The 12,057-nt window shown below is 43.7% G+C and overlaps 1 protein-coding gene across 5 annotated transcripts; it reads right to left on the bottom strand.

The window, feature by feature from the left end:
• Nucleotides 1-744: 744 nt before the first annotated feature.
• Nucleotides 745-10,907, bottom strand: brpf3a (bromodomain and PHD finger containing, 3a). 5 transcript variants are annotated; one of them, XM_085777458.1, is made up of 13 exons: nucleotides 10,571-10,907; nucleotides 7,540-9,057; nucleotides 6,970-7,126; nucleotides 6,142-6,273; nucleotides 5,672-5,800; nucleotides 5,210-5,522; nucleotides 4,786-5,130; nucleotides 3,451-3,993; nucleotides 3,290-3,347; nucleotides 2,969-3,057; nucleotides 2,662-2,735; nucleotides 2,422-2,576; nucleotides 745-2,333 (listed from the first exon to the last, which is right to left on the bottom strand). In XM_085777458.1, the coding sequence occupies exons 2-13, from the start codon at nucleotides 9,036-9,038 to the stop codon at nucleotides 2,150-2,152; spliced, it is 3,678 nt and encodes a 1,225-aa protein (XP_085633584.1). In that variant the 5' UTR covers nucleotides 9,039-9,057; nucleotides 10,571-10,907; the 3' UTR covers nucleotides 745-2,149. The 5 variants fall into 5 exon arrangements, with proteins under 5 accessions (XP_085633584.1, XP_085633581.1, XP_085633582.1 ...); XM_085777455.1 differs by having other exon boundaries at nucleotides 2,662-2,759; XM_085777456.1 differs by having other exon boundaries at nucleotides 2,662-2,759; nucleotides 2,969-3,051; nucleotides 10,571-10,906.
• Nucleotides 10,908-12,057: the final 1,150 nt, after the last annotated feature.

Genomic DNA, 12,057 nt, shown 5'->3' on the forward strand with positions numbered 1-12,057 from the left:
ATAACACAGGAAGCTGCAAAGGTCAAACTTACTGTAAATTCTGCCTTTGGCTCTGACAGCCAATCAGCCTGGTGGAGTGAACGCAGGTGAACTTTACCTCCCTGTCATCTTAACTTCCACTTCAATTGATGCCTCAACTTGAAGCTGCCACATGTGATTAACTGTTCCAGTCACAAATCCTTTGTAGAAATGACACGTACACACACGCGGTTGTTTCAAACAGCATTTATTCTTGAGTGAGAAAATATCGTCTCAGGCAGATTAGCAGATCTTGCAGTACAATTCAAATGACAAGATCAAAGAAATCTCCCTTTTCCACCAAGAAAAACGAGAAAATCCCGTGTCAGGCGTCACTGCTGCCTACTGAGGTCAGGCCGCCTCACCTGTAGAGAATATGTTCTGACATGTCGGTGAATACCATCACTATTACAAAGAGCTACGTAGCATCATACATAAATCTTTTCAATATTTTACTTTTTAAATAACACTCTCAACTGCCACAAATTATAAATTAAAATCTAAATTTGATTTTTGCATTCCTTAAATTACTTCATGTAAGCCAATATAAACATACATTTACATATTTACAAAACTATACACATGCACCTTTACTACACCAAGGTTGTATACATATATGTATATACTGTATACGCACACACGCACACATTCTCACTCACACACAAGGTTTTTGCCACACATATGGCTCCAGGAGTTGCAGATCCTACAAGTTTTTTTTTCTTCTTCTTTAAAAACAGACCGATTGTGCTTTTCAAGTAATTTCAGCCAGATTTGCAAATAATCGCAAGTTCTTCAGTGAGTGATTACAGTAGACTTTGTCATAATAACCACAAAATAATCAGCTTCACCTCCGTAGTGGCGTCACATCTTACTAACCAAGTAGCTGCACTAGGTACTCCAACGTTCTACAGAATCAGAATACAGTTTCACAATATGGAAAAATAAGTAAAAAGCTTTCAAGTCCCACCTGCAACACATCATATCTGGACCACGAGCTCAAGAATCTTTCCACTGGCAGCCATGTGACATTAATCAGTGTTTCCATCAGTTTTAATCATTCTTCTACACGAGCCGTCGAATACAATGTGCACACGCCCAAGACATACTCCAGGAGTCAAACGTAGACACATTTGACATGTTTGTTTTTGAACAATATTTCAACACTAAGGAAAAGCTCAAATATTAAAATCAAAAATAAAATGTGATTCAATAGAGGGACAATTTGAAATATAAATTATTTTTAAACTTGAACAAGTGTAGTTATCCGCAAAGAAAGCAAAGTGCAAAGAAAGTGCTTTAGAATGATGCACATGTAGTGTCAACTTCAAATGATCTCTGCAGCCTTTTTCAGAGCTTTAATTAAGTATGAGAAGTGTTTGTTTTTTTTGTTTTTTTTTTACTTTGGGAACAAACCACCTTCTTTACAAGTTCCAACTGTATACATGTTTACTACCTTATGTTTATCAAGGCGCCCTGAGCAGCAGAGGACACGGCCTCTGCAGATTTAAGAACGGATGCTACATGATGATTTATTATTAAGTTTGATGCATTTTGTATTAATTTGGAAAACACTGGTAATATTAAATAAAGGTTCATTCAGGATTACCAGTAACACTTAAAATTATTTATGATATATATTTTTATAACAATATTTACATTTTTAATGGATGGCCGTTCATAGAGTCCAGATGTGATGTGAACAATAAGTGGGACTTTCACACTTCAATAAACACAGTGACATTTCTATGGCAATTACAATCTAAATATGTTTTCAATCAAGAAAAATCCCTTTCACATTTAAATATTTACACTGTTCCTGCTTAACTCTTGACTCACTTTGGCCTAAAGAAAAACTTTATATGAACACATAGCAACAGTGGTTGTGTAAAACCTTTTAAAAAAAATTGTGAATAAATGAACAAATTCATCTACAAAAATATGTTCAAGCACCTTTTCTCTCCTTTAAAAAACAAAACAAAACAGAGCATCAGTTCTATACAGAAATACCATCAACTGCTGGAAATGCTGATAATCCCTAATTTGACTTTTCCATCTTTTCTTAGGAGCATTGATGAAGCTTCTGTACATATGACCAGGCTGCCTGTGTAGGATGACATGTCTCAGCTAAAATTTATATAAAATTGGAGGGAGTGAAGTTGAGATTTCCTCTCACGTGGTTTAAATGTACTATGGCTCTGTCGTACGCAGTGTGTACAGACTTGCGAACACTGGGTTTCTTCCCTTCCATTAAGCGTAGTTTGTCTACAGTGTCATCAATCCCCAGTGGCAGTAGTTTGTTACGAGGGAGCCATTGCCTGAAAACCAAGAGGGACAATTTTCAAAGTGAGCAAAACTTCTATTGAACTCTTCATTAGCTTTATCCTGGCCTGGTCTGAACCTTACCAAGTTCTTTTGGTGTCAAAGAAGAGCACTAAGAAGAGCTTTTCTCCTTCGTCCACTTGTCTCCACTCGCCCAGTTTAAGTACCTCCACGGGAGGCACAGGAATGGGGATGCCGTTATGCAGAAGCCCTTCCTGGGGCATGTCTGGATCAACAATCTGTAACGGTAATTTATGTCAGTTACAGAGCATTGAATAATTATACCCCTCTATCTATGAGCTAAAAGACTGACGCTACTCTCACCATAGCTGGGTATGACGGATATCCTCTGCATTTGGCCCAGACTAGGTCCAGTGGCGCAAGCTCTGTCTCGCTATCTAAAGACAGAAGTGTAGACTTTCCTGTGAACAGGATATTCCAATATGTACAATTAATTTGTATTTGCGACAGCTCTTGAGCCCACAGTTAAAACTCAACTGAAAAGTGCTGGTCAAGAGAATACTAAACTTTTGTGGTTTTGTGTGTGTGTATAATCCTGCATTACACATCCAATAATCACATAAAACAGAGCCATGTCAGTGTATTTTGATTGTCCTCTCTTCATACACACCAGGACCAGAGATGTCTCCATTTTCACTGCCAGGGACTTTGGCCAGTGCAGGTTTGCCCCGGCTGCGTTTGGGTGGAGAGACACTACAGCTGTAAACGAGAGGAGAGACAGACAAGAGGATGAGTCTAACATTAACAAGAAGACACATCCAACAGATTCAAAGCAACGTTAGCATTTACTCTGAGTCATGTTTGTGTCTCTGCAGTCAGGTGATAATTTTCTCAAGCACTGAGTCACTGTTAATATAGCAATAATGAGTGCGGCAGCTTTATTATAATGAAGGAAAAGGTAAACAAAGATGAAGCACCTCTCCATACTCACTTTAATGTTTGCTCGTCATCATCATGGTCTGCAGACGTGTGCTTTCCATTTGTGAGGCCTAAAACAAACACGTTAAACACAAGTTAATTGACTAATTAATTTGACTAATGACTAATAAGGACTCTGAATGTCAAAGACGTCTCTCAGAATGGAGGCGATACCTTCTTCTCTGGGTGGTGGAGGGACTTTGTCTGTGTCGCTCTCTGAGCTGAGGCCTCTGGACCTCAGGTGGTGTGAGGACGGAGAGGGAGGGGCAGGGGAGGTGTTTGGAGTGGTGATGATGGTCACACTGGGTGAGTGCGGACTGGCGGGGGTGCTCTCCAACCCGTTGGTTTTACCTTCAGGTGTTTTCCCATTCTGTTGTGGCGGGGACTTGTTTTTCGCCATCCGTGCTCCGTTTTTAGCCTTCTTAAACAGGACCGACGTGCGGCGGCCGACCCCGGCCAGAGGCAGAGTCGGGGGGGCTCCTAATGGCGTGACCTCGTGAACGGCCTCCGGTTGTGAAGACGGCGTTTCACCGACTTCGGCCTCGTCTTCGCCTTGGCTTTTGCTCCCGCTGCGGGATGATCTCTGGCGCTTGTAGGAGCGCCCCGGTGACCTTCGGCCTCCAGATACGATGCCCAGGACCGGAGGCTCCAGAGGAGCGTCTCCTGGCAGTGGTGATGACACTGGGCAGGTGAGTTCCAGCACAGGTGGAGAGTCATCTGTCAAGAGAAATTTATATCATCATTAATACAGCTGAAATAATGAGTGGATATTTTTTTTATGCCTGAGCTGCTTTTACATGGACATTTTCCCATTATAGGATTAATCAAGTCTTATCTTCAAAAACATCCAAAAATCTGTGTAGATCTCCTACTTTTCTCTGTAAATTGAATGTGTTGCCATGTGTTACTGGGATTTAACTCAGCTAATAGGTAAGAGCCTCCTATTGGATAATTACTGCATGGATGATTATGTTTCAGCTGGCAACAATTTATTAACTGATGCAGACTCATTTCTTAAACAACCATGTCAGAAGACACATCCTGTGGTGGTAGAGAAGATGTTCATCTGTTTCAGAAAGGTCAAATTATTGGCATGAATCAAGCCAATAAAACATCTAAAGAGATTGCTGAATCTACTAAAATTGGGTTAAGATCTGTCTAACACATTATTAAAAACTGGAAGGATAGTGGAGATCCATCATCTTCAAGGAAGAAATGTGGTCCAATGTGACCACAGAGTCCAGACCTTAAAGGTATAGTTCAACATTTTGGCAAATTGGCCCATTGCCATAATCCCTATAGTTTTAGGCATTGGTTCATTACCTTAAATTGTCGATGCAAGCTATTTTTAGAACGGCGGAGCCGCAAGCCGTTCAGAGCTCCACCATTCTAAAAATAGCTTGTACTGACAATTAAAGCTAATGGTGTTGTTAAACTATCCCTTTAAATGTGTGCCTTAATCAAAGCTAAAGGCGGTCCAACAAAATGTTGGACGGGCATGTATTTTACCTGTTCCAGAGGTGGACACTGCGGTCAAAGGTCCACTCTCCACAATATCTGTCTTGTCTCTTTTCTTCTCCTTCTCCTCTCCCTGCTCCTCCTCTTCCTCTTCTTCCTCCTCTTCTTCTTTTACTTCATCCTCTTTGTCATTGCAGTTCACAGACTGAGTGCTTTGCTTCTGCTGGTTCATCTTCTGCCTGAGAGTGTTGATCTCTCGGCGCAGCAGCCTGATGCGTTTGGTGCGGCCGCCACTGGTGCGCATGGATGTGACCATGTCCAGTTTATCCAGCAAGGCCTTGAGCTGCTCGTCTGTGGTTAAGTGGAGTCTGTTGTCTGGGTCCAGCAGAGAGTCGACTGAGGGAGAGAAGAGCATTACAGTAGATGAGGCATGTGGTTGATGTTAAAGAATTAGCCGTTACAATTTTCTACTCACCGTCGTCCCACGTACAGTTGTAGAAGCCGTGTTTGTTTGGAGCCTCTGGGAGATGCATGCCAGTGTTGGGGTCAAGGCCGATGCTCTGAGACTGCCGGTGAGAGTGGCGGAGGACGGCTCCGCCCACCTCCCGCAGCTGGAGAGCCGCCTTGTGAAACATGGTGTCCTTGGAGTTGTACTTGAGGCAGTTGGAAATCATGAGGTTAAAGTCCTTCTCCAGGTCTGTGACGGAGCAGTAGGCATGTCCCTCCAGCTTGGTACGCATGGTGGAGAAGTCCATGGGTTGGGAGATAAACTCCAAATAATCTGGGACCTCGGTGAATCATTATAATCAGAATATTAGCTGAGGCCCAACACAGCCCAAGTGAATTCATAAATATAAATGAAAAACTGTGTATTTAAAGAGAATTTCAAAAAAGAAAAACTGTGTATTTAAGTTGACGCTTCTCAAACTGCACCAACCTCAGACAGATTGACGGGCTCGGAGAAGATTTTGGCTGCGTCCTTCTCCTGCAGTTGATCCAAGGTGGAGCGGAGAAGCATCAACGCCGGGGTCAACTTCAGCTCCAGAGCAGCCTGGTGGATTTTCATCTGGACAATGATGAAGTCAACACAGAGAGGAGAGGAGAGGAAATACAAGGTCACTCTTTAAAAGGTTCATATGAATGTGTTTTTGCCTGTTCTTTCAGAAATTATATATTTTGACTTTTCTTGAATAAAATCTCAAAAAACAGTCCAAAATGCCACAATCACAATTTATCTGCATTTAAATTGCTTGTTTATTCTAATAATCAGATACTCACTTACTCACAAGTGACAATCAACAAGCTCTTACAGAGATATTTGTAAATAACAAAACTGGAAGGAGTCTTGTTAAAATACAATAAATAATACTAATAACAGCTTGTCTCACGCCTCACACTGTAACGCACCTCTTCTCTCTTTAGCCTCTCTCTCTTGCGGATCAGCTCCACCAACAGTCTGGCTCTCTCAAGGTCTTGCCTCAACTTTTGCCAGTACCGAAGCTCCTCTCTGGCAGCACACAGCTTCTCGTCAGGCTCCCTCTGGACAAAAAGGAACAAAGAAATCAGCTTTCTGATTGTTAATTATAATGGATTTCAAAGCTCAATGTACTTTATCATCTAAACTTGCTGTGGATTCATCTTTTTTTCCACCTGCACTTGTTGGTAAAAACAGTTGAAGCTATTCACCAGAATTAAAAGCAGCTGAGCGACAGACAGACAACTTGGTACACACAGTGGCCTTCTGCTCCAGTGAGACGTCTGCACTCTGCAGCATGGACCACAGAACAGAGAAGACTTGCCGCCCATCTGTATCTGCTATGTGAAGTGTGAGGTCTGGGCGTATGCTCGATTTCAGCGTGTGAGAACACAAACATGGTGCGAGCGCCATGACTGACTGTGTTCTGAACAGACATTGGTTCTCCAAATCCCTGCTGGGTTTAATATTTCATTATACTCAACCAGGCTGATGGATATATTAAATTCATTCTTCATAGCTGTTTTGTTTCTGTTCTTGGTGTGAAAATGCACAAGACAAAAGAAGTGCCGACAGAATCAATGCTCATTAATTTGCAACCTGTCAAATACAATGAGGTCACAAACCTCTGACATAGCAAAAGGTACAAAATAGCAATTTAATTACTGTTGTAATACAACTGCAATTATTGTACTTAAGTTATTTTTTGTGTAAAAAAAAAAATCTGTAGTTTGGATTATGACATGCATCTCTGTGCTCACCTGCTCTGCAGTCCTGTGGGCCTGCAGGTGGGAATGAAGCCGGCGTATTAAAGGCATTCCATTTCGAGACTGACGTTTCAGTAACCAGTAGTTATGAAGCCGCTGCATGAACTGATTCTTTCTCTGGACTTCAGCTCCTGTGCAGATCTTGTTAAGCCTGTGAGATGTAAAAGTGGTACATTAAAAACTCTGTGGTCATAATACACCCCTGAGACAAGGTTTTATATACTATAATAATAACATAGTATACAATAATATCAATAGTATTTGTGAAAACACCTTTACGGACATCACAGACATGTTTCCAAGCTTTCCTTGAAAGAATGAATTACCTATTTTACACTAGATTAAAGGGATAGTTCAACATTTTGGCAAATTGAGTAGGTTTGTTGCCTTTAATTGTCGGTGCAAGCTGTTTTTAGATCAGTGGAGCAGAGCTGCGAGCTGCTCAGAGCTACGCTACGGTGGGATTATGGCAATGGGCCAATTTGCCAAAATGTTGAACTATCCCTTTAACATTATCTGGTTAAGCTGGGTTAAATAAATCCCCACAACACTTAAATGTCTCACCTGTGAGATGGGATCTGAGGCACAAGTAGCACAGGCACATTCGAGCGACGCGTCCCACCAGACCCTTTTGTATTCTTCTTCTTCTGGCCTTTGGCAGTTTTCTTGTTTGGCGGCGAGGGCGGGCTTTGAGTGTACGACCTCTGACCCCGGTTCCCCCTGCCCCCCACCAGTCTCCCTTCCACCGACTCGTCTCCAGACCCGTCCCGCCGAAACCCGACGGGGGAGTGGTGCTCGCAGAAAGCCGTCTTCTTCACGGAGAAGGTGGTGCCGTTGACGCCCGTCTCCCGCACCGGGTCGATCTTCATGAAGAGGCCGGCCTTCTGGGCGCAGGTGACGTGGAAGGCCCGGTAGCAGTTGGCTTTGTGGCACTGGATGGACGCTCCTCTGCCTTTCTGCTTGCACAGGTAGCAGGTGAGCTTCCAGCGGGCGGGGGGGATGTTCTTGACCCCCTCGACGGGCTCCAGAAACACCGTGTTGGCGAAGCACACCTCCGGGATCCATATGGCACAGACGACGTGAGCCCAGCGTCCGTCACTCGTCTGTTTGAAGGCACCTCCTCGGTTGGGACACAGCACGCAGTCTACGGGGCGGGAGGGGGACTGCAGGCAGCAGCGGCACAGCCACTGGCCCTCGGGCACGTAGGGCACGCCGTAGCACTCCTGGTGGACGGCCAGGTTGCAGATGTCGCAGAACAGGATGACGTTGCTGTTGAGACATTCGTCGTCCAGGCAGACGCAGCAGAAGGCGTCCTCGTCCACCGTGCTCTGGGACAGGGCCTGGCTGCGGGACTCCAGGATGGACTCCCTCTCCAGGCGATCGATCAGAATCTCAAAAGTGTCGGCGGGTACGGAGGCGTGGCCGTCCGACACCCTCTTCTGGTTCACCATCTCCAGCCAGGCCAGGTCCTCCTCGTCCATGTCGTACTCGGCCACAGAGTCCTGCTCCTCCCCCGACTTCTCGATGTAGCGGTAGTACGCCGCGGGGAGAGGAGGCGCCTCCGCCGGGCAAACCGAACTCAGCACACGGAAGGTGGGCTCGGGCAGAGGGGTCTGGATGGGCTGGAGGGAGTTGGCAGCGCTTGTGTGCTGGTGGGAGCCGGACCGCTGGTTCTGATGAGATGTGTTTTTACCGCTCCTCCTGCTTTTGCTGTTTGCGGGTTTCCTAGACGATCTGGTTTTACTTTGCGTTTGCTCGCTGTTCTCCTTGTTGCTGTTGCACTCGGCGATGTCCTGGGCCATCATCTCGTCCTCCGTTATCACCGGCAGAGGATCGGTGATGTTGATCCGATGGAGCCTTCCCTCCAGGTCCACCTCCACTATCTTCTGCGCCTGAGCGTACGTCAGCGTCTCCCTGGACGGAGACAGCTGCAGTCTGTAGGGGGAGGGGGGCCGCAGCTGGCCAGACGATCCCCTACCCCTTCCTCTCCCTCTGCCTCGACCCCTTCCCATGTTGAGTCCGCAAACAACTGTCTCACATTCCCGCCTCCTCACCTTCCGCATGGGAGTTTACACCAGCTCCCTAACAGATGGAAAGGAAAACAATAGCTGTGATTTCAGTTACTGCCTCAACACCCGTCTCTGCTTTGATCCATGACTGACATAGATTGACAAGAAGCTATCAGAAATATCACATCTAAAAATATACAAACTATCTCTGTTGTGGTATATCACATGTAAGAATGCAAACATAGAAAACAACGGGTGAAGCATCTGTATCAGTCTTGTGTGTATTTTGGTGCAACAGTCATAAATAAATGTAATTTCTAATTTACTGACTTTTTGCTGATTTTTATTAAACCTTGGTAAAGCATCCATGATGCACTTCAGGTGTTGGCTGCTTTGTCATTATTGTACTAAATGTGTAATTTCTACCCCTTACCACCTAATCAAAGTTTTGAGTCAACACATTTACTAATAAATAACAATAAGCTATTACATCTGCCACTCACAATATATGTTCAAGTTCAAAAATGACAATAATTATCAGTTTATTGCTGTTCAATTGGAATCCTTGAATACAATATAAGAGTATCACCATAAGGGCTGCTCTGACATCAGCCTGTCTAATGAACCTGTATAATGTCTATGTGGCTACTAATGTTGTGTGGACTTTTGGGCATTTGGACAAACCTCCTTCTTTATCACACCCTGGTTGTTCCACAAGTGTAATTTTACCTCCTCACTGCTCAGTGCATCCTTTCTTGATAAAAATGCTACTGTGATAAGAAAAATAAGGCAAAACCCATTGGTTAAAATGATAAATGATTCAATAATTAGTAACTGTTGCATTTAATAATGAGTAATTAATAAATTGGTGATAATATTATATTATATTCTGCATTCAAAAACAATGTCTTGTACTTTGGCCTTATTTGTAGATGTGTTTATTTGTCTTCCTCCTGGACACAAAGGGGTCAACTCTGGTGCTGCTGTGATAAAAACACAGCATTTTACCTCAAGTAGCCTACTCCTGCTGCTGCACAAACACAACTACAGCAGCCTGCACTGCTTGCATTGCATACATGCAGCTCAGCTTTCTCTCCCTCCATTGGTCCAATCAGGAGTCTGTAACGCTGCTCCGTTTCCCTCCAGCCAATAACACGGCAGCATCCTCTATTTTTTTCCCTGTTGCTGTGCCTAGTTCGGTTGAAGAGCGCTAAATACCAACCCCGAGTATCTAACATCTGTCAGCCATTTTAGGCGCACAACAGCAGAGACAACATTTGTATTGCAAGTTGATTAGTAGCCCAATTATACATGCCAAAAAGCAACCAGAAAGCAGATGCACCGTTGTGCTCCGTGCCTCAATGCATAAACCGACTGCATGTATACATTAGGTCACGACAGAGCCTGTGTGCAACGTTTCGGGGCTTTGCTTTGTACTCCAGACCCCTGCAAAAAGATAGTCGCTGCTGCTGATGTGATAACGTTACTCGGTCGGACGGGACACACAGAAGTCGTGTTAACAAACCGGCAGAGTCTCTAAGCAACGCTAAAAAAAAAAAAATACTGAAAACACCAGAGCAGTTTACCTTGTGAAATCGTCCTCTGCAGTGCGAGCGCCAAAACAGAATAACCCAACCTAGCTAAATGCCAGCTAGTGACAGACTACAACCGAGGCGGACATGCTAGCCGTTAGCTTAGCTAGCCGGTAATTTCAGGAGCGACAGCGTCATCTTCAGCACCTCACTCCTCCGCCGTGACTCCGCTCTAACACGCAGCCTCGACCCGGTCTCATAGCTGTGCTTTAAACCTTTCTAACTATGCGAGTTAGCAACTTGAGGAAAGCAAATTCGAGAAGATATCGAATTAATGGACCTTGGATGAGGCTAAATATTCAGTCAAGATGGCTTGAAACATACGCCCCTTTGGAAAAAACCACCGCAGCCAATCGGAGGTCGCCGCCTCGCCTCGCACGCAACGCGCACCGAGCTCCGGTTGGTCAAAGGGATAAACCTAATTCACCGAACTCGGTCGGGAGCTCATCACAGAAAGAAGCGATGAGAAAAACATCCACACAGATATTCCGCGCCTTATGGCTTCATCTTAATTTCTTCCCCGACCCCATAATTGTACCTGTTACACACCTGTGAAACCTGTGAAACCAGCTTGTGACACAGAAAGCCCAGCATCCGAGTATAATAACCACATAATAAAAAGAAAAAATAATGGTCAAATGCACATTCAAGCAACATTTTTTTCTAATAAAACCTACATATCATGAGATTTCAAAAGAGAAGAGCCACTGAAACATTGTTATCATGCCATATTGTAATATGCTATCAATAACTGTTACTTACTTGCCTACCAAAACCAAGACACAAGACTTTTCAAATAGGCTGCAGGGATTGTAGCTAAATATATTTTTCATTACTGATTAATTTCTCCATCCACCCACTGATTCATTGTTTTGTCTATATGGCAGAAAAATAGTGATACATTTTCCATTACAGACTTGTGATGTAGGTATTCAGAAAACCACTCTAAGATGGATCTGTAGCTACTGTATATCAGCCCTAGTGTCACTTCATCTACAGCTCTTGTGGTCTTGAATTATTGGCCTGGTTTAAAAGGGGGACCTTGAGTTTTTTTTTTTTTTTTTTTTTTTTTTTAGGTGAGCAAGGAAGCAAGGAAGGGTTTAGCTTCTATTGGAGCTTTCAATTAAGGAATGAACAGTTAGAACTGGATAGATTCTTAAACCAGCATAGATAAAGTTTTTCAGATGATACAGCTCCTGAACTTGTTCAGATCCATCTGTGTGTGCAGACTTTGTCAGCTAATGACCTTGAGCTAGGTCTGTTTCATCAAGCATTAGGATCTGGTTTCAACAAGTTTAATCCTTTTAGTCTATTTTTTTTATTTTATTTTTTTATTTATTTTTAAAAGCACTCTTCCCTGACCTGTGTATTTTATATATGCTTCTGTTTTTTGACCTGTAAACTAAAGTCACATTTACAGACTTCTACATCAGTGCTGTGGTCATGTCCACTCTGTACTGTTTCTGGGAATGTTAAGACTG

This window comes from Trachurus japonicus, chromosome 5, assembly GCF_045865225.1.
Source record: "Trachurus japonicus isolate A0001 chromosome 5, Traja_1.0".
In the NCBI taxonomy this organism is placed as follows: Eukaryota; Metazoa; Chordata; class Actinopteri; order Carangiformes; family Carangidae; genus Trachurus; species Trachurus japonicus.

What these genes read in the sequence shown, in the direction of transcription:
- brpf3a (XM_085777455.1), bottom strand. Translation starts at nt 9,038, where the DNA reads ATGCGGAAGGTGAGGAGGCGGGAATGTGAGACAGTTGTTTGCGGACTC. An exon ending in AGAGGCTAAAGAGAGAAGAG is followed by an intron (nt 5,801 to 6,141) that starts GTGCGTTACAGT and finishes ATCATTGTCCAG; the next exon opens with ATGAAAATCCACCAGGCTGC. An exon ending in TTTGACACCAAAAGAACTTG is followed by an intron (nt 2,334 to 2,421) that starts GTAAGGTTCAGA and finishes CTTGGTTTTCAG; the next exon opens with GCAATGGCTCCCTCGTAACA.